Source organism: Takifugu flavidus, chromosome 9 (assembly GCF_003711565.1).
Source record: "Takifugu flavidus isolate HTHZ2018 chromosome 9, ASM371156v2, whole genome shotgun sequence".
Taxonomy (NCBI): domain Eukaryota; kingdom Metazoa; phylum Chordata; class Actinopteri; order Tetraodontiformes; family Tetraodontidae; genus Takifugu; species Takifugu flavidus.
In genome coordinates this window covers 5,468,420-5,489,885 of record NC_079528.1, presented here as the reverse complement: position 1 = coordinate 5,489,885, position 21,466 = coordinate 5,468,420, and the positions used below count along the sequence as shown (strand labels likewise).

General features: G+C 42.4%; 2 protein-coding genes and 1 non-coding gene across 8 annotated transcripts; all 3 read left to right on the top strand.

Annotated features, from left to right (window-relative positions):
• The first annotated feature begins 116 nt into the window (after nt 1-116).
• bod1l1 (biorientation of chromosomes in cell division 1-like 1) lies at nt 117-11,899 on the top strand. 6 transcript variants are annotated; one of them, XM_057043193.1, is made up of 31 exons: nt 117-207; nt 277-393; nt 682-806; nt 884-1,074; nt 1,414-1,893; nt 2,057-2,206; nt 2,322-2,461; nt 2,621-2,717; nt 3,038-3,164; nt 3,315-3,537; nt 3,702-5,436; nt 5,504-5,571; nt 5,650-5,770; nt 5,865-5,960; nt 6,038-6,081; nt 6,170-6,218; nt 6,324-6,367; nt 6,455-6,533; nt 6,649-6,704; nt 6,790-6,859; nt 6,952-6,989; nt 7,148-7,280; nt 7,361-7,428; nt 7,554-7,677; nt 7,776-7,819; nt 9,372-9,459; nt 9,579-9,628; nt 9,729-9,870; nt 10,164-10,296; nt 10,586-10,657; nt 11,033-11,899. In XM_057043193.1, the coding sequence occupies exons 2-31, from the start codon at nt 277-279 to the stop codon at nt 11,172-11,174; spliced, it is 5,046 nt and encodes a 1,681-aa protein (XP_056899173.1). In that variant the 5' UTR covers nt 117-207; the 3' UTR covers nt 11,175-11,899. The 6 variants fall into 6 exon arrangements, 5 of the variants coding, with proteins under 5 accessions (XP_056899173.1, XP_056899175.1, XP_056899176.1 ...); XM_057043195.1 differs by having other exon boundaries at nt 128-393; nt 7,779-7,819; XM_057043196.1 differs by having other exon boundaries at nt 129-393; nt 5,519-5,571.
• Nucleotides 11,900-16,939: 5,040 nt separating this feature from the next.
• nkx3-2 (NK3 homeobox 2) lies at nt 16,940-19,624 on the top strand. The gene is made up of 2 exons (XM_057043873.1): nt 16,940-17,900; nt 18,533-19,624. Exons 1-2 carry the CDS (start codon nt 17,528-17,530, stop codon nt 18,955-18,957), a joined length of 798 nt encoding a protein of 265 aa, XP_056899853.1. The 5' UTR covers nt 16,940-17,527; the 3' UTR covers nt 18,958-19,624.
• A 1,733-nt stretch (nt 19,625-21,357) lies between these two features.
• On the top strand, nt 21,358-21,429 carry trnam-cau (transfer RNA methionine (anticodon CAU)). The gene has a single exon. It is a non-coding gene; the product is annotated as a tRNA-Met (tRNA).
• The last annotated feature ends 37 nt before the right edge of the window (nt 21,430-21,466 follow it).

Sequence of the window (21,466 nt, the reverse complement as noted above, 5' to 3'; positions counted from 1 at the left end):
TTAACAGCACATAGGCCTTTCAAGGTCCCGTAATATGTCATAAACTGCAAATATTACCGTAACATAATTGTTATCGAAGCCAAATGCTACTTTTATTTTGACAGATGGGAGGTTCTTTAACATCCGGGTTGTCGTTTTCGTAGAACTTCCGGGTGACATTTGCTTCGAACTTCAGAGACCCTAATAGAATCTGATGCTTCCTGGCAGGTTATAACTTTATGTATTGCCAGGCTTATGGTTTTAATCTGTCGAATCTAACGTCAATTCCATTCGAAGATGGCTGGTTTGCCGCCCGGAGACCCTCAACTGGTCTCAATGATCGTCAGTCACTTAAAAACGCAAGGGCTCTTCGACCAGTTCAGGAGAGACTGTTTGGCTGATGTGGACACAAAGGTAATTAATGGTTCAAAATACATGTTTAAATAGTTCCATTGGCTAGTGTTTAATAGGCTTTTAGTATGCCACATGCAGGAAGATGTTAATGCTAACTATTTAGAGAATCTCTATTCTCTTGTATGTAGGAATCGTCACAATGCAAATATCAAAATGTTCATCGTTACAAAAAGGAAAAGTTTACCACGTTGAGTCAGAAAAAAATATATTTGTAAAAACACAATTTTAACAAATTAGTTATTAATTAATTGAAAGCTTCTCACTGTTAAATTGATTGTTTCTGTATAGCCGGCTTACTTAAACCTGAAACAGAGAGTGGACAACTTTGTCTCAAATCATCTCTCCAACCACACTTGGAGCCCCCATTTGAATAAGAACCAGCTGAGAAACAATATCCGACAACTTGTGCTTCAGTAAGTGATACCTGAGTAAAGTAAATGTCCAGAATGACAGAGCCCTTGTAACTGCTTATAATATGTACGGTGTGCAGATCTGGAATGCTGGAGCAAGGAGTGGACAGGATTGTGGCCCAGGTAGTGGACCCCAAAATCAATCATATCTTTAGACCTCAGGTGGAGAGAGTGGCCCGTGAATTTCTCTCCCCTGGCAGCTGCTCTGAAGAACCCCCGGCTCCGCCGCCTCCAACAGAACCCAAACCAGAAAGCAGCACAATTGAGCAAGGTGCAGCATTTTATTACATACCTTTATTACATATTTGGTGTTAATCATGAAATTGCTGAGAGGTTGAACGGAACCTTGGAATGTGCAGACTGTTATCTTGCAGTTGGTAACACTTGCAATGAAATGTTGTTGCTGGATTATTCCTGATTTCTTGCAATTTGGACAGTTTATTTGACAGTAAATGTGCTAATATTAGTTGTTTCTAAACAAAATTTCTTAATATGCATAATGCTTACCATGTTGATTAACCGTCACTCAAATATCACTGAGGAGGAAATCAGACACAAACACACACAGTAGCATAACTATATTTTCACATCTGATATTGTTCTTTTACAGTGACGTCGTCTACTCCTGCCACCACGTCAGCCAGCGATGCTATGTCTATTTTGGACACCATAACCACTCTCAACCAGGAGGCGAGTGTGAGAGCCAGCTCAAGCACAGAAAAAGTACGTAAAGGCCAAACCTCAGATGAGCCCTCGCAGCTTCAGTTGGAGGAGGGTGTGCAGGACATGAAGGTTGTTGAAGAAGGTGACAGCAGCAGCAGCAGTGACAGAAAGACAGAGGAAGGAGTGCAGGAACTGACATCAGAGGTGAAGATGGAGGAAAGTCAGGATCAGCTGGATCTGGGAAGAGAAAGCTTAGCGGAAGAGGTGAAACTGGAAGAGGAGAAATCAGGAGGTCAGGAGCCGATAGAGGAGGACAAAGACAAAGCAGTTGGAAAACCTGCTGGAAAACCCGAAGAGGAGCACACTGATGATATGCTGAAATCAGCATGTCAGGCCAAGCAGAAGGCTAAAGAGAGGATAAAAGAAGGTAGGTTGTCAAATCTAGACTTTTAAAAGGAACCTTCAAACACAAAAAATGTATAATTTTTTGGTTCATAATTTTGTTATATGTTTGCTGTATAAATTTGTACAAGTATACAAGAAGTATAAGCATATAAAAAAGAAAATTCTGAAATGATTTTGGCCTACAGAATACTTTTTGGAGGACTCTGACCTCGAGGGCCTGAGTGACATCACAGTGAGCTCTGTCCACACCAGCGACTTATCATCACTTGAGGGACAAAGCGACGATGATCAGCAGCAGTCTGATTCTTCTGAAGAAGGGGAGCTTCCACCTGATGGTATTAATATTTTACCATTTCTGATGTGTCAAAAAATTCTTCCACCAAAAATGTGCATATTTTGGCTTTTCCTGTGCGTGTACATCTACATATGTTCTTTTTTGCCCTTTCACAGATCAGGATGAAAAAGAGAAGAAACAAGGCGAAGAACATAAACCTCGTCGCAAAGCCTATGTTCACAAACCCTTCCTCTACTCCCGTTACTATAGCGACTCAGATGATGAAGTCACTGTGGAGGAACGCCGTAGGTCTGCGGTGAGTTGTCTCACTTGAACTCTAGATTTACATTATTACAAATATAATTCCATTTGGCAGCAAGTTTATTATGCTGGTAGATATTTTGTGATTGTTGGTTTCTCTCTTTTTTTGGAATGTTCTGGTTGGCTCTCTCTGCTGTGAATGGTGGTCTCTCAGGCCAAGGACAAGGAGGAGAGGCTTCTGAAGAGACAAAAGAACAGAGAGCGAATGGAAGAGCAGCACAAACAGAGATCGGTGTGGACTGAAGACCAAGGTATTTCAGCCAACGTCAAGATACAATGCAGACTGTCATACACAAATCTGAACAAAATAAAACAGTTTGTGTGACACAAAAGGGTCAATAATAGACTGGATATCTTGAAACTAATCAAATTTTCTGTTTCAAAAGTGTCTTCATATTTTAGGTACTGCTGTCACCTGGTGGCTATACTTGATATTGCACTATATGAATTCCAACAGCTCATGAGTCATGTTATGCTGTATACTAAATATTTGCAGAGTATTTTTGATACAGCTGCCTGTTGTCTGATGTTTGATCCATGCAGCTTTTTAAAATGTATAATTCCTGTACAGATTACAAAAAACAAAAGGGTGGAATCTGCTTTGGTCAAGAGCACCCCAAAGCCAAACAGGCTCGAAAAGAAAGGAAAGTCCTGGAGAAGAAAATGGCTCTCAACAGAAAGAGGAAGCTAGGCTCAAAGTAGGTGCCAGACTGAATGTCTAAACATAACAGATTTTTAGGCAATCCTGCCAAAAAAATGTTTGTATTAGCCTCCCGTCATTTTGTTAAGGTTACATAAATCAATGGTGCGATTGAAAAGCACAGTTTATAAATATTTTTGCTGTTCAGGAAAGAGGAAGATCTTGTGAAAAAGAAAGTAGATACAGATGGATCCAGGAAGGATGCTGAAGGCTCCAGGAAGGATGCTGAAGGCTCCAGGAAGGATGCTGAAGGCTCCAGGAAGGATGCTGAGGGCTCCAGGAAGGATGCTGAGGGCTCCAGGAAAGATGTAGAAGGACCCAAGAAAGATGTAGAAGGACCCAAGAAAGATGCAGAGGGATCCAAGAAAGTGGTATGTAAAATGGGCAGTTGTCCAAATGCTAGATTTTACATGCAAACGCAATGCAGCCCACAAGACAAATGAATAAATAAATCCAAACTACAATTGAGATATTTGAAAGTATAAAACCTCTGAGTTCACTGTTATTTAAAACGCTGCTTTGATTTGTTGTTTAGGAAGTAAAACCAGCATTCCCGAAGTTTCCCCAGCCCAAATTGGGAAGAAATCTGTCTGAATCAGGGTCGTCCGATGAGAGGCACAGGAGGACAAGTGGCAGTTTCTCAGAAGACTTGAGTGAAGCCAAAAAGCTCTCTGACAAGAGCAGAACACATTCCTTCATCTTGGATCTGGAACAGGGTTCTCAAGAAGCTCTCAAACAGCGCTCAGTGGGGAAATTTGATCGGTTGTTCCGCAAAGAGCACCCTAAAGAACGCAAAGAGCGAAGTCTGTCAGACGAGCGGACCAAGCTCAAACAAAAACAGGAGAAAAAATATGAAGTGCAGCCAGATGAATCCCAACAGAGGGAAGGTACTGTTAAAATGTCCTGTGAAGAGAAGGTTGAGAAGAAGCTCAAGATTAAAAGTGAGAAGAAAATACCCGGAAAGGCAACTGTTTCAGAAGGTGCAGCAGATGATGCTTCGAAAGATGCTTCAGTCAAGAAGACAAAAGCTCTTACTATGGAGGCAGTTAAACCAGAAAAAGAAAAGGAAAAAAATAGGGAAAAGGAGAAAGACAAAGATAAGAGCAAAGAAAAAGAAAAGCTCAAAGGAGAGAAGGCCTCAATTTCTAAGCATTCGCTCCGTCCTGATTCTACTGGTTCTTCAGAAGAGCGTTCTGATGTGGATCCTGGGACTGATGGCAGCAAGAAGAAAGAGAAACACTCAAAGGAAGCCCTAAAAAGATCAAGAAGCCACACTGAGGATAAGCAAGGAGACAAACCCAAAAGTAAAGACAGCGAGAAGGAAAAGACTAAAGGAGACCAGGATGGACAGAAAATAATCAAACCAAGCTCTGATAGTGACAAAGACCAAAAGAGAATGAAACTATCAGAAAAAAGAATCCTGGAAAAGTCAAAACTAAAATCCAAAGATGATACAAAGCCTCAGTTGTCGAAGATGGATAATAAAGTTCAAGTTTCAGAGGTCAAAAGTGCTGGAGGTCCCACTGTCAGCAAACCAGAGAAGAAAAAGGAAGGAAATACAAAAGAGCAGCGAAAAGTATTTGAAGAATCCCTCAATGAGAAAGCAGAACTTTCTGGTCCAAAGAAAAAAGCAGAGAAAAAGGAGAAATCCCAGGAGAGGAGAAGTGATAGCCAGGAGGAAAGGAGAGCACCCCGAGAAGAGAAACCTGAAAAAGCTGGTAAATCAAAGACGGACATGGAGGAGGACCTAAAGAAAGTCTCCGTCCTCAGAGACGCCAGCACTGAATCTGATGCTGTCACCACCACCGTCGCCACCTCGTTCTCGGAAGACACCTGCGACGCTTTAAGCGACATCACCCCCGAGCCCCCCGAGGGTGACACAGAGTCTCGTCTGCGCGAGTTGCCGGCGGTTCCCGCCGAGGCCGACGCCCTGCTGACCCTCATGGACGTCTGCACTTCTGCGGAGGCTCGGCTTCCGCCCGAGAGCAGCCGAGAGGACGTGACCTCTGACCTGACTCTGCAGGAGGCTGACATGAAGATGAAGGAAGCGGCGCTGACCTTGCTCTCCATGGACAGTGCTGTGACCACCAGTTTGATTTGTCATAACGCCAGAGAAGAAGTCGAGTTGTATCACAGAGAACCTGAGGTGGTGGAATCGACTTCAGCTAAAGCAGAACAACGACCTGCAGACGTTTTAGCAACTGGGGAGACGAAACCGGTCGAGTCCCAGCAAACCGTTGAGGTTGGAGCTGAAAATACAAACAAACCAGGTAAAGTATCAGTGAAAAAATGCATTATTTATTGAATGAATACGTCAGAATGTTGATGTAAATACAGATCTCGTCATTAAAGGTCTGCCAGAACATGTGCAAGAAGAGGACAAACCATCTGAGTCTATTACTCAGGTACATGATTTTAATATTAATGTGAATTCCAAACATTTATTGGGTTCTCATGATGCTAAAAGTCTCTTTTCAATGCAGCCGGATGAACCTACTTCAAATGAACGGGAGGCTGTTCTGAATGAAGGTGAAGCCAAAGATGTAGAAATTCCTCCTGAAAGTCAGCTGAGGGATGAAACAGCTGCAGCAGAATGGCAGGAAGGTGAACACTGTTCTCTATTTTCTTTTATTTAAACCTTAATCTTAAAATGTTTTCTGTGAGTCATGATCTTCAAGATGATGTGTTTTTATTTCAGCTGCTGACACTGTGGGGTCTGAAACCACAGAGGTCAGCACGGATCAAATCATTCCTGCTGAAAGTGAACCAACCACAGAAACGTCCAGTCAAAAAGGTGAGCGACTGACAACAGCAGCGGCATAGAGTTATTTTCCCATCCTAACTATAAACCTAAATATTTTATCACCGTAGAACAACCGGAGACAGAAATTGCAGATCCAAGGTCAAACCCTGGGGTAGGAGAAATTGATTTGATTCAAATTTAGTTTCCTCCCTTTGATTTTCAAAACAAGACTAATATGGATTTTGGTTTTATTTCGATAGACCGAAAGCTCTGTGTTTGGCAAGCAAACCAAGATAGACATCGATAACAGTAAGTCTTTAATCTGATTTAAGATGACAAGGGTAATAAATAATGTGGTCTTTTTTACATTAATCAGCCAAAAGTGTAAAATAAGAGCATTTACTTTCTGACCACCAGGTGAAGCCGAGCGTAAAGAACCAGAGACAGAAACACCAGAGGTCAGTGATTCCCAGCCTGTTGAGCTGGAAATGAGCTGTTGTGGTTGCACGTGTATCACAGTCTGTTCTCTTGTAAATTCTGTTCAGGTCGAACTCGTCCCAGAAACCAATGAGGAGAACAGAGAACGTGGACCTGACAACCATTCGGAGCAAGTTAAACAAACCAGTAGGTTATCCTTACTGACTCAGTCAGTAATCCCATTGTGACATTCAGCACAATCTGCGTCCACTCCTGTCGACTGGAAACGTCTTTTCATGTTTCTCTCTTGTTTTTATTCCAGATTTAGATGATGTCTCCAGCACAGACAACCAGGAAGACAAAGATCTCTCAGAAAAGGTAACGCTGACACCATTATGGTTGAGTGTTGATCCAGCCCCCCCCAAACATGTTGTCGTGACGTTTGCTGTATTTTAACATGTAGGAAGAGACGAGGGATGGAGGAGGAGGACGGAAACGAAAGCTGTCCGCTCACAAAGCAGAGAAAGAATCTGGTAGAGCGTCTAATAGAATCCCAGAGACCTTCACTCTCCGTCTGAGAAATATTTCTAGCGTGTGACATGTTCATCTGCTTTGAATTTCTCAGGTGATGAAGGGGAGAAGGAGGATACCAAAGACGAACAGGTAAACTAGGATTCTATTTCAATCATCCATTTTTGACTTTCGTTTATCTGTTTATGTCTTTAAAAATAAAAAGAATCCATGACAAAATAAAAGTTGTTTAGCAAACGCAGAAGTGTGAGTTTGCCACCTGTGCTCATGAGCTCTTTTTATACCTTCAGAATACTGAAATCAAAAGACCATGCAGGGGTCAATCATCAGGATCCAGTGAGGGAGTGAAGGAGCAGCATGAAGAACCGGAGGTTCTGGAGGAGAGTCTGAGCTCTGGCGCCTCTGGGGCTGCAGACAAAGAGGGTAGAATTAAATCTGACGTCACAATAAACTTTCACAAATGTTCGGTTCTGTTTTCTCCAATTTCACCAACGTGTCTCCAGATGCCCAAAAGGAGGATAAAGATGAGGACAATATCGACAAGACATCGAGTAAAACAGCTGACGAAGAGGTAAACAGGCAACGTAGACACAAGACAATTCAAATTACTGAACGCCGACCTGTTGTGGTTATTATGTGACGTAATTTTGTTACTGGTCTTATGTTGAATCTATTGCCCCCCCTCTCAAAATATAGAACACTGATGAGGAAAGGGGGCCTAAAAATGTGGAGCAAGGAGGGGAAGAGGCCCTGCTGCCTGCTGTTGTAGATGGCAGAGAAGCTGCGGGAAGCTGCGACCCCAAAGAGACCCCTGACACACGTATACGATTCTTTTACACTTTTAGAAACGGGACTGAAAAAGCAGATTTTTGCTGTTTGTGTGAGGTTAAGACATATTTATCCTTGTTCTTATCACAGCAGCTGCCTCAGAAGCAAAAGAAGAACCAGAGGAAACCGCGATGGTGAGATTCGTTCCTCCTTGTGGATTTAAACGTTGTCCACGTCCTGCATCTGTACCGGCTGTCTTCATTCTGCACTTCAGGAAGTGCAGAATTATTAGGCAAATGAGTATTTTGACCACATCATCCTCTTTATTCACGTTGTCTGTATAGGCTTGAAAGCCCACTACTAATTAAGCATTTCAGGTGATGTGCATCTCTGTAATAAGAAGGGGTGTGGTCTAATGACATCAACACCCTATATCAGGTGTGCATAATTATTAGGCAACTTCCTTTCCTTTGGCAAAATGGGTCAGAAGAGGGACTTTACAGGCTCCGAAAAGTCAAAAATAGTGAGCTATGTTGCAGAGGGATGCAGCACTCTTAAAATTGCCAAGCTTCTGAAGCGTGATCATCGAACAATCAAGCGTTTCATTCAAAATAGCCAACAGGGTCGCAAGAAGCGTGTGGAAAAACCAAGGCGCAAAATGGCACTGAACCTAGAATGAGTCAAGCGTGCAGCTGCCAAGATGCCACTTGCCACCAGTTTAGCCATATTTCAGAGCTGCAACATCACTCGAGTGCCCAAAAGCACAAGGTGTGCAATACTCAGAGACATGGCCAAGGTAAGAGAGGCTGAAAAACCACCACCACTGAACAAGACGCAAGCTAGGGTTTTATGGACTGATGAAATGAGTGATTCTTGATGGGCCAGACGATGGGCCCGTGGCTGGATCGGTAAAGGGCAGAGAGCTCCAGTCCGACTCAGACACCAGCAAGGTGGAGGTGGGGTACTGGTATGGGCTGGTATCGTCAAAGATGAGCTTGTGGGGCCTTTTCGGGTTAAGAATGGAGTCAAGCTCAACTCCCAGTCCTCCTGCCAGTTTCTGGAAGACACCTTCAAGCAGTGGTACAGGAAGAAGTCCGCATCCTTCAAGAAAAACATGACTTTCATGCAGGACGATGCTCCATCACACGCATCCAAGTCCTCCACAGCCTGGCTGGCAAGAAAGGGCCTAAAAGAAGAAAAACTAATGACATGGCCTCCTTGTTCCCCTGATCTGAACCCCTTTGAGAACCTGTGGTCCCTCATCAAATGTGAGATTTACAAGGAGGGAAAACAGTGTCTGGGAGGCTGTGGTTGCTGCTGCACGCATTGTTGATCGGGAACAGATCAAAACACCGACAGAATCCATGGATGGCAGGCTTTTGAGTGTCCTTGCAAAGAAAGGTGGCTATACTGGTCACTGATTTGTTTTTGAATGTCAGAAATGTATATTTGTGAATGTTGAGCTGTTATATTGGTTTCTTAGGTGAAAATAAATAATTGAAATGGGTATACATTTTGCCTAGTTGCCTAATAATTATGCACAGTAATAGTCACCTGCACACAGATATCCTCCTAAAATAGCTAAAACTAAAAAAGCCCCACTCCAACTCCCAAAAATATTCAGCTTTGATATTAATGAGTCTTTTGGGTTCATTAAGAACATGGTTGTTGTTCAATAATAAAATTAATCCTCAAAAATACAACTTGCCTAATAATTCTGCACTCTGTATGTCTTCAATTGTCCAGGAAACCCCAACTAAAGAACAGGAGGTGAAGAAAAGTGATGGTCAGCAAGACCAAAGTGAGCAACTGAAACAGCGACCTGAGGATCCCGGTGAGGAACCTGACATTTTACATTACTTAACATCTGACTATTATTGCACATTATGAATTTTTAGAAGAGCTTCTGTCGTTTGTGACAGTCTCTGTCTTGTCTTTTTTTCCTGTGTTTAGTTTCAGGGAGTCAAGAAATGGTTAAAGAGGAAGCAGAGAAGAAACCAGATGTATGTTAAATCAAGAAAAGTTGATCCTTCCAATACTTTTCCTCCACAGTTCTCAGTATTAGTCTCGCCAAAACCCACATTTGAGTCTATTACATTACAGGCAGAGGCAGATCAAACTCAAGAGGCCACCGAGGTGACCCCGAAAAGACCTGGTCGCAGGGGGCGACCACCGAAAGCAGCCACAGTCGCCGCCGCCGCTGCAGCCGCTGCCGCAGCAGCAGCAGCAGCAGCAGACGATCCAGGTGAGGAGCTTTAAAGTGCATTTCTTAGTTTTAACACACTTATTTGACTAAACTAATGTCTGGTTAAGGCAAAAGTGTTCCATGATTGCATAATTGATAAGATTATGTGTGTTTAAAGCTCATTAAAGTGATTACAGGTACAGATTTAAAGGTTTCTTTGACCTAAGAACTTTAGACTACTATATAGCTTAAAGGTTTTTGAAGAGTTGATGCTGCGCACATGTTTTAGAGCAACAGTCTGATAGGTGTTATTCATAATGCTCATCATATGGCTGCTTTTTATCCATGCAAAGATAAAAAGGACAAGAGGGCAGAGGCCAAAGAAAGCGAGCAAAGGGGTGAACAGGAAGCAGAGGAAGAGGAGGGGGAGAAAGGAACTGCAACCAGAGCAACCACACGCTCTGCATCCCGCCTGGAGGCTGAGAGGTAGTTCAAGGAGTCAAATATTAAAGATTAAAATGTCCTCAGCTCATCTGGACCCATCATTCAAACTTTTTTTTTTTTTTTTTTGCTTATTTGTAAGAAAATTTAAAGAGCGGTGACTTTAATCCTAAAAGTCTACTAAATCGTTTCAGTCAGAGTTGGGAGAACGGTGCTGAATGAGCCTCTGATTGGCTTCATCCTGACACTGTCACATCCCATTAGATTAAAGCGGCGGAAGGGTTCGCGCTAACGCAGCAGCCGTTGTTTCATATTTGTTTTTATTGCTCCTCAGAAATAAGCCAAGCAAACCATCCACCCGGGCAAGTCGACAGAATGGCAAAGAGGAGACCGCAGCTGGCACACGGTGAGTTTGTCTCATTCAGCTTAAAGAGGAATCTGACCAAAACCCGGCAGTCGGGGCGTCGCTGTGCGAAAGCAAACATTTCACCAAACCTTTTTCCTTGAATTTTAAAATGTTTATGAGGTCTTAACTGCTGAAATAGAAAGGGGAAACCATTTTTCCAACCTAAAGATAGTTTTTTATTCAAGCTTCTCGATCCCAAAATGCTCATCCTGAACCTGAGTTGTGATCAGGATTCAAGTTTTTTTTCTTTTCCTCCTCCTGCCGTCGGGTCTCAGCTGCTTTTTCATTTTCTCGTAAAATAGACGTTGACAAATCCTTAATGGCGCCTGAACACAACACTTAGACTGACACTTGGACCTTGTTTTCCTCCTGCAGTGGGACGAGGGGCCAGGCCACGGCGGCGGCGGCGGTGGCGGCGGTAAAAGGGGGCCGCAAGCGAGACGCCAGCCCACCTGCTGTGCGAACACGAGGAGGACAGAAATCGGAGGAGGCCCCATCCAAGAGGGCCAAACGCTGAAAAACCTGGTACAGGGGCGTACTGCTTCGCTCAGCACTGTTTCCAAAACCCACGTCAGTTTTCTCATCAGGAGGTCAAAGAGTTCCTCCAGTCGGTTAACACGAAAAGCTCTTTCTGCTCCACTAAACTTCGATATCACCCAACTCTGAGGACACCACAGAACGTAAAGCTGAGGATCTGGGTGGGACCTGTGCCTCGGATCTCCTTCGTCTGCTCTCAGCCCATATGGTTTGGATCAGACCTGGTTCCCCCAGTAAAGCCCAGTGAACCAGAACGTTTGAGGCCAATCAAAGGCCGGACTCGAAGGCCAGACGGGCTGAGATTTGGGCAAAATGTTTCTCTTAACTGCTAATCCTGCTTCTCCTGTGCGGTTAAAACGCTACAGATGCCTTCAGAAGGTCTGAATTCAAGCGCTTGTACATAAGAATCACTGTAAAGTCATTTTACGCTTCATTGTGACTTTTGTTGTTCTTTATTCATTCTGTGAATGACACCATGAGCTAACGTGTTGGTTTTTCTTAAAGATTTGGTTTATATGCATCGTGCCGTGTCAGTTTTTTTGACAAATATTTTTGTTTTTAAAGCAGATATTTTCTTGTATGGTTGTTGGTTTTTTTAGTATTTACAAGCAGAAAAGGAAGTTTGGATTTGAAAATGTAAAAACACTGAAATTCATTTGTATTTCCGCTCCATCAGAAGCTGAATAAAGCACCGGCATCAGTCGAGTTTCAGACGTTTTACTAACTTTGGGGATGAAATTGAGGAGACGTCAAGCTCAGAATACCAACATCTTGAATAATCGACCTGCTCTGTCTCGCCTGTTCTCATCTCCTGCTTTGTTTTAAAATAAGAGAAACCAACCAATCACCTACCAGAGGAGAAGAGCACATTCCTGCCTGCTAATGGTGGCTAAAGCTGAAAGACTCAGAATGAATGATTCCACCATCGTTAAGAGGCACCTGAACTGACAGGATCCTTTTAAAGAAACACCAGAGGCTCCACTTTTCCAGCTCTTTTTGCAGATTGCTCCATTCTGTCCCTTCCATCAGCAGGTGTTCCTCTCAGGTATTTCCTGGTTCTCTAACAGGAGAACAGAAATATTAGCTCAACGCCTCTTTTTTTAAAAAAACTCTCGATTGGTTTCAGACACACAGGCCTCAATTCCCTTAAATTCTTGTCCTTTAAGACTGAATTAGAAAGTCTTTTATGGCTTTATATTTATAATTTATGTTTATTTTTACATTTTATTCTGCATAATTACCCTAAATGTGTGACGTGACAATACGTCTATCAGAACTGTACAGGTTAGCTTCAGATTCCCGGAAATGAAGCACAGCACTGTTTTGCAATCTTAGATCTAAACTCTGGGGCTCCTCTTGGTGGGTGGTGCGGGTTATTAGAGTTCTGGCAGAACCTGCTGCTCTGGCATCTAAACCTGGGGGGATAAACTGGTGCAGGCAGAGCAGAGACAGTGGTTCCACACTTGAAGGTGAACTGGATTAAAAGTCACCCCTGCTGTTACCCCTCTACTGGGCTTTGCCAGTACCTCCAGTATAAAGCTCTCCCATTGGGAGTAAGTACATGTTCCAGAGTGAAAGTCTCAGATGTAACCAGTGACAGGTGGGAAGTAGAGATTTCACCTGTATTTCCTTTTTGGGGGGGCCTCTTGGTGCACATACACACCAGAGATTAATACGTTCTGAAAACTCTGCAGACGTACCAATACGGAAGTTTGCTTTTTTTTGGTCTGATTTTTTAAAAAAATTTTTTTATTATCGACCGTTAAATGCTTACAATATATGTAATTCCTCTTCATTCGTGTCGGGATTCTGATTTCTACAAGTTCTGATGTTAAACTCCAATATTGAGAGGCAAAAAAAAATGGAATATCATTTTAATTTTACCATAAACATCTTTTCACACCTAGAACTGTTGGACCACAGATTTAAACACACACATACGCAGTGGGGCAACTCAAAAATTCTTAGTGGTCCTTGCAGCTTCCATAAAAATGGTATTTTACACTTTAGCACTGCTTTGAACGTCATCTTTATTCAGGCATGAGTGGAGGAGAAAGGGCCCCGGAGCCCCAGGAGCCTTTCATGAGCACTATCTGCTGCACGCCCCAGGGAGACTGCAGCTCATTTGTCAGCACAGCGGAGCTGAAAATACACATCTGGGCTATACACACATTAATTGGACTGTAACACAGTCGCACTCACACACACACACACACACACACCCCGACCGACACATTTCTGCTTTTGTCTGCAGTCATGCAGTCGTTACTGGGATGTTTTGCATAGCTCCAACCAGACAGAGGGACCGCTCTTTATGGCTCTCAGTTCCATTTACAGTATTAAGTGTTGCACCCTGGGATTGTCTACTTAGTGCTCCGTGGCATGCAAAGTTAATCCTTTCCTCAGAAAAGAGCGTTCCATTTCAACTTGGGAGAATAAGATGTGCTTGAATACGGCAGCGACCCCTCCTTCCTTTGCCTTTTCCTTCCAATTTTGCTGTTCTGAGGCTGATTAAGGGTGCGATCACGGTGGACCTGATAGTTGGTGAGAAATCTAAAGGGCATTTATGGCAAATGCATCTTGGCAGTCCTCTCTCATGTAATTCTCCATCTGAACACAATTTGGGCTACTATTGCGTTTGTGTGTGTGTGTGTGTGTGTGTGTGTGTGTGGTGTGTGTGTGTGTGTGTGTTAGAGAGAGAGAGAAAGAGAGAGAGCCTTTTTCAGCAGCATGCAAGAAAAAAAATATAAAAATCAAGATATGTCAAGAAAACACCCCGGTGAGTAGTGATGTTACTATGGCAACTGGTATGTTTCTACACCAGGCAGGATTTCTGTTTGAAGAGATTAAAGTTACAAGATGAGGCAGAGAAAATGGGTCTAGGGGCTGGTGGGTGTGGGGGAATATAATGATCTAATATGTCATTAAAGTTGATTTCCTTACTGGAAAGGTAGTGGGAATTTCAGGATAGTGTTGAATTGGTGGAGAGCAGACATCATGTCTGGATGGATCAAAGAATCATGTCAGTGCAGAGAGCATTAAAAAAAGATATTTTCCCGGCACAGCTATTATGCCGTGAACGTCTCATCTTTCAAAGGCTGCAGGTTCGTGCTCTCGCCAGCAGAGGGAGCTCTCCCTGCCGTCCGGACACAACCCCAGAAAATGAAACGAGTTCATATTTGACAAAACTGCACTCAGTTTTCTTTAATAATCGTCTTCATTTTATACGTTTATGCTTTGTTTTTATCCTGATAAGTGGTTTTTACCATTACTGCTAAAAGCGCAAATTTTCACTTTTCATTTTTCAAAGGTTTATTTGGACAAATGGAAATATATGAGCTAAAAACAGTTCATTTTTAATATACTGACCTTATCATTTGAATTTGACGTGGTTGCGTGGGTGGAAAAATATGTTTCATGCACAATATTTATTATTTGTATGATAAGTAAACTGACAAAAATATATAAATGAAAGGCGCACCAATAATTTAAGTCATTTATCAAGAAAACAACCAAAAAGTAATTGTTAGGATGCAAAAATGCGAGTCTCCATTAAAATATTTTAAGGATTTATTGGCATTTCATCACCTATGTTTTAAATGACAATCAAGAATAAAAGAATTGATTAAATTAACTTTTTTTTCCTACTTTTTGATGAGTGTTATTTCCCATTTTCTGAGAAACAATTTAACCAAATGCTCCTGCGTGGATACAATTAATCCTGCCCAAGGAATTCTTTTTACTCATTTGGCTGATTTGGAAGAACAAGTTCCTGTTATTATTTTAGTGTTTCCCTCTTTTGCTGTTGAAGAAACAAGAATTGGGGCTTCAAGTGTGAGTCTGACAGCAGCCGTGTATCTATTCATAACCCTGTGGATGAAACCAAGCTGCTGTCTGTTTACATTTCCTGACACTTGCTACTTACTGCTTATTACTCTTCTTCTCAGTGTGGTTACCAAAACTCTGAGGAACCTGCGGGGCCGCGAGCTCCACATCACACCGACTCACTGTGTGAAACAATTGGCAGATGGTGTTATTTAGTTTTCATTTTTCCCAGACTGGAGCCGTGCATGCGTACGGGTCAGTTGGGCTGACTTTGGGCCAAAAGAAAACAGAAGGTCTGAGTAAAAGGCAGAGACCAAACAGAGAGGACCTTGTGGTTCTATAATCAAGAAAACAGAATGATGATCCTCCGTCGGTCTTGGTTGGAATGAGCAGTTTCTAAAAGAACAAGGGTGTACGAAAATATCCAGACGGTGTCGGTGGTTTGTGCTTTTGCCTTCCCCCAGTTGTGTTTTCATTGCATGTGGTGACGCGGCCTTCCATGCAGAAGGTCACCGGCAGCCCTGAAACAATGCCTTGAAATTTCAAAAGATTATTTCGAGAGTGAGATGGTAAAATAATTAAAGGTCTTTGCAGCCATAAACTGCACCGGCAGATAATCCCACCAGGGCCCAAAAGCCCCTGCAGGGTTAATCGCTTGGAGAGAAATTCATGAAAGTTCCAAAGTGAGCTCAGAGATGACAGAAGAGGTATTTTCTGTGGCCACTAGATGGGATAATGTGTGCAGGGCTGGTGACAAGAGCGCCGAGGTTACAGGAATATTCTGACCACGATAGTGAGGGAAACACCCCCGATAATCCGCAATCAGAACCTTCCTGGTTCAGTGTAAATTCCAATCAAACGTTAAATTCTTAATTGATTCATCATATTTCACACCGATTTTTGACGGACTTTCAGCAAAAGCATCATTTCTAAATTCAGCCTAGTCTGGATAGTAAAAATAATGATTAAAAAAAAGAAGACTTGCACCAGAATATTGCACAAATTTAATAATAATTTCACTGTTTTCTTCATTTATTCCACTTCATCGTCGTTACAACAGGCTTTAAAGTTTCTTCATGATCATCATCCTTAAGTGATTTGCTTCATTGATAACAAAATGAATGGAACTATCATTGTGATTTTTAATTTTTGCCACGTATTATTTGGAAGAGCCGGAGCTGGGATTTATACTCAAAACAGTTTGTCTTTTATTAATGGTTTGATTATTTATTAAAACACAATAATTGCTGTAAACGAAGGGCAGATTGACACAAAAACTGACTTATTATTGCAAATTAAACTCGCCTTAATAGTAGTCTGAATGTATACGTTTGTACGGGGGTTTGCATTAAGAACATTAACAAACTGCTGATATATACTTTGTTGAAGTCAAGTTCAACGTGAGAAATTCAGGGTTTATTTTGTTATTTTAGAACTCAAATGATGGTCAGAATACAGGAGTTCTGAAAAAACAAATTAAATTAAGTTAATTTCAAGATCTTGATTATGCTTTAATTAATCGATTTAAAAGCTCAAAACAGAAAGTCTTTGTAGAAGGGAGGAGAAAATTGTCGATGATGAAAATGAGCTCTAATCAGCTCGGAAAACTTTTTTATTTTAAACTTTCTACTTTATAAATGAATATGAATATAATTTCAACAAACCAAAGCCTCTCCGATGATTTTACGTCGTTACGCACCAAAACAGACGCGATAGACGGTGTTCGGAATTTTGCCTTGAGAGGTTTGTTGATAAAAGGTTAAATCTAAGATTTGATTACACACAGTTACCATTTACTGTGTTGCATTCAAGGCTTGTTAAAAGAGTCGGAGACTTACTAAAGGATTTTTTTTTTTTAGAAATGTTTTAACGGCGTTTTTGACATCTGATTTTACGCACAGAACTTTTCTCCAGAATTAAAAACAAAACAAAAACAAGATTAATGTTATTTTATCAGAATAAATTCAAAGTGATCGATTAAAAACAGATGCGTAAAGCTAAATTTGCGACTCTTCAATGGTAAAAGTTCCTGTATTTTTATTTCATAGTTTCATATTTTTGTGTGTGTGGCTAAAAATCGGTTTATCGTCCCGCGAAACTTTTCTTCAACTTTTCCCCCCACTCGTGTGAAAGCAACGTGACGTCATTTACAGTGTCCAATCACGCAGAGGTTCTCCTCCTCTGTGGGCCAGTAGAAGACGACAAGGAGCGCCTGTCAGTCACAGGTGAGGGTGGCTGGTTAAAAAAAAACAAGTGGGTGAAAAGAGCCAGAGATTGAGGGAAGCCGAGGCTGATGGCAGAGCTATGCAGAGAAGAAGCATCGTGCCTGCGGACCTAGCAGAAGCTTTTCACGGCTGCTCCCGTGGGGATGTAACAAGGAACCAAGAGTGGAAATCTAAGCAGAAGAAACGGCTCTCCGCGGACGGAGTGGCCTAAAATGTGAATGGTTGCTTTTTCGTCTTATCTAGGTAGTTTTCCACTCATAGAAGCACCGCAAACTTCGTGAAAATGGCCGTTCGTGGCAACTCGCTGATGCCTTTCTCAATCCAAGCCATCCTGAACAAAAAGGACGAGAGCCGACACTTACCAGACCTGGACATGTGCTTCTCAAAGACGGCGTGCTGGAAAATATTTGGGGAGATGAACGGCGCCTCTCGGAGGGGTGACGATGACGTGTCGTGCGAGCAAACAAACCCGAAAAACTACGACTCGGATTCGGGGCTCAGCGACGACAATGACAGCAAGATCCCGGTGCCGTGCACGTCGGAGAAGCACGGAGATCCTGCGTCGGATGTACCGGAGGAAAGTTTACAGGAGACGGATCACGAATCTGCAACCGCGGAGAATGCAAAAAGTGACAGTGAGCCGAGCAACACCACGGGTAAGATCACATGTTCTTGATTTCATAAGATCGAAAGGAACTCGGCTAAAAAACGTGTTCCTTATTTCAGTCACATAAATAAGCTATATCTGTGGCAAATGTTCAGAAATATAAAAATAATGGCCTTTGCTTCTCATATTGTGTCGCCTTTATTTGCTAAATCTGCCGACATTTACGCACGATTGACCAGAATTACGCACGGCTGTTGACGGGCAGTTGTGGTCACACAGTCCAACAGCGACACTTAAGCAGCTATCTTTAGATTTATGTGAGTCTCTGAGGACTTCAATTGACTGGTGAAAAAATCAGGAGCTGCCGTTAAGAGGCGTGTAATCAAATTAAGCCTATGTTTTAAGAAAATAAACGGCAGCTCTCGCTGAATAAAGAGAGTGAATCAGTGCACTAAACTGATTGGATAATTGTTTTTGCATTAGATTTGACAGCCACTTATCATAAATTATTATAAAGTTCAAAACAGAAGTTTACAAGAGAAGTTTCAAATCCTTATTGTGCATAATTCAACTACTGCAACATAAAAAAACCCCGCAACGGTTCGTTGTTGGAGTGAATATACTGAATGAATGTGCTGAACAAACACCTCCAGGAACTCATATGTCGCATCTCTGTCCCAGACTCCAGCACCGTAGAGGACAAGAGCCCGGACCAGCCCAAGCAGCGCAAGAAGCGCTCCAGGGCCGCCTTCTCGCACGCACAAGTCTTCGAGTTGGAGCGCCGCTTCAACCACCAGCGGTACCTGTCCGGGCCGGAACGGGCCGACCTGGCGGCCTCTTTGAAACTCACAGAGACTCAGGTCAAAATCTGGTTCCAAAACCGCCGGTACAAGACGAAACGTCGGCAGATGGCCGCCGACTTGATGGCTTCGACCCCGGCAGCTAAAAAGGTGGCGGTGAAAGTTTTAGTGCGGGACGACCAGAGACAATACAGCCCGGGAGAACTCCTGCGACCTCCGCTGCTCTCCTTGCAGCCGTCTTACTATTATCCATACGCGTACTGCCTCCCTGCGTGGACACTCTCTGCGTGTGCGGGCAATCAGTGAGACCTCCGTAACTGTATTTATTGGTTTTTAATTTGCAATCATGAATCCTGCTCCAACGGAAGAGAACCTCAAAAGACTCTCCAGGCTCCCGAACTGTTGGTGGTGTCAAGACAAGAGGTTCCCGACGTTTTCGCCCCATCGGGGGAAGATCTCTTTCTTTTATTAAGTAAGAGTTTACCTTGAGAAACTCGGTATTTTTTCCCATTTAAATCCAAACAGTCTGAACAATAGGTGAGAGAACGGACCGCCTTGTGAAGCACCAGTTTACCCTTTAAGGAGAAGCACATTGGTATTTTCCTCGTATTCCCCTCCGGACGCCCGAAGCCCTTCAGAGGCCACGAAAGACTCAATTATCGCCTTATTTCAGTTTCTATTACACGCGCCTTCCTACCTCTGCAGTGATTGGAAATAATCATATTCAATTGAACGTTTCATATACCTGTCTATTACATGTTGTGTTTTTTTTTTTGCTGTGTTTGTAAAAATGTTTCAGCACTTTCAGCATATACACGCGAGTTCCATATAAAATTCTTTATAGTGTGAGACTGAAAGGTGGCGATTTATTGTTCCTGCATGGACGCAAGACAAAACAAAAACATCTAACTGAATTGTAATTCTGTTATCTGTGTTGACTAAAAACATTAAAACATATCAGGTATTATCATCAGTTGGATGCAGTTTCATTTAAGCCTTAAACGCAATTATCGGTCAGAGCAACGATTCGTTTAAAAAGTTCAAAATTCTCTTCGTCAAAGTTCTAATCAGAAGAATTGAAATTAATGAGTTCATTTTTTTTACGAAAATGTTAACTTCTAAACCATATAAAATAATACTATAAGCGCTTTAAAATCTGCAACACGGTGAATTTGCGGCCAATAACGAGTTAATAGTTTAGGTAAATACAAATGTAAAACAGAGAGTCATAAGCCTGGATTTAAAAACATGCCCCTGAAATTATTTTTAAAAATGTGAAAACCAAGCAAACATAAAAATACGCTTTAGCCTATTTCTCTTGTTTTTTTATTTAGTTTCGAGGAGAGGACAATGTGTTTCCCCCTACATAACCATTAGGTTCGGAGGTTACGGATGTCATCTGGGCCACCATGACTTCTTCCCCAAAACACCTGCCAGACAATGATGAATAGCTTCGTGATTCGCGGACAGGGTAAATTGACAGCTACCTTTTGAGCTGCATGTCAACATGAGGAGAGGGGTGTTCCGGGTTAAGGAGGCCCATGTCACTCCTGTTGAAGAAGGAAAGGAGGGCTTCTCACGATTGATTCGTTTTGTTTTTCAAATGGGAAAATGTGCTGTTTAAAGCGGGTCTTAAAAATGAAGATGCAGTCTATCACCAATACCAGTTGATGTTTTAGCTGATATGACCAAAATCGCATGACCGTGCGCTTTTACGCACGTTTACGCCGACCATTAGTGGATCAGCGCTCCATCCCCGTATGTTCAAAACAGACCCGTGACTCACGAATGGCGCCCATTTATCCTCAGATCTGGTTTTCTTAATGCAGGTATGCCACCAGAGGCCACCCCCGGATGCAGTGATGCTGAAGGACAGCGAGATGCTGAGTACTGGACCGTCCCACATGACTTCCTTTCATGCCTGCATGTGGCGATATCTGATACACAGCGACGTATCGCGGCTGGTTTCTCTTTTAACCTGCGACGTGGAATTGAAAACACCCTCATCAGGATGCATGACACTAAAACCTGCGTCTCTTCGTTATATTATGCGCATAAAAATTGAAATTTAGTGCGTCGAATAAATCAATCCTGTCTGCTATTCAACAAGATTTGCCAATGAAAGCGCAAATCCCTAAAAAAACCTTTTAAATACCTTACCATTTTTTGGTCAACAAAATGTTGTAATCGTTCTTGTGTTTTTAAGTGGAACGCATAGAGTGGAGCTGGAAATATGACTTTCCCAGCATAAATTCTGCCCAACTTTTTTTATTAATTGCGCAACGTGGACTCATCTTCTGGGCTAAACGGATCCATGTGAGTCGAGACCCAGCTCCTCCCTTCGCTTGGCAATAATTATTTTGTTTTGCAGAAAGTATCTCCAGTTGTTATTGGTTATAGGAAGAATGTGTTTTAACACTGCGGGTTTCCATGTTTTCACGCAGGAGAACCTGCTTTTGTCAACCTTAAAAAATCGAAGAGCGGTGAACAGACGGCGTCCCTTTAACGCAATAGTTTGCGCGTGTTTTGTGGCTAAGAAACACCAACTGTTGGTCCATTTATGATGATGCATTTAATCATACAGTTAATTATAGTCTTGACTTTGGTTGTCGTTCATTAGACTGGATGATGAATATTGTTTTAAGAGCCTCATTCGGACAATAGACATCACGAAAGACTTAAGTACAAGTTAAAGGCCCATAAAGCAGCAGAGTGGCGCAGCGGAAGCGTGCTGGGCCCATAACCCAGAGGTCGATGGATCGAAACCATCCTCTGCTAAAAATCTTTTAAAGGCATCGAGGGGACAGTGAAATTT

Bases quoted from the DNA above. Each gene is read 5' to 3' on its own strand.
- bod1l1 (XM_057043193.1), top strand. From the start codon at position 277: ATGGCTGGTTTGCCGCCCGGAGACCCTCAACTGGTCTCAATGATCGTC. The intron at 3,538-3,701 runs GTATGTAAAATG...TTTGTTGTTTAG, and splicing joins CAGAGGGATCCAAGAAAGTG to GAAGTAAAACCAGCATTCCC. The intron at 10,658-11,032 runs GTGAGTTTGTCT...TTCCTCCTGCAG, and splicing joins GAGACCGCAGCTGGCACACG to TGGGACGAGGGGCCAGGCCA.
- nkx3-2 (XM_057043873.1), top strand. From the start codon at position 17,528: ATGGCCGTTCGTGGCAACTCGCTGATGCCTTTCTCAATCCAAGCCATC. The intron at 17,901-18,532 runs GTAAGATCACAT...TCTCTGTCCCAG, and splicing joins TGAGCCGAGCAACACCACGG to ACTCCAGCACCGTAGAGGAC.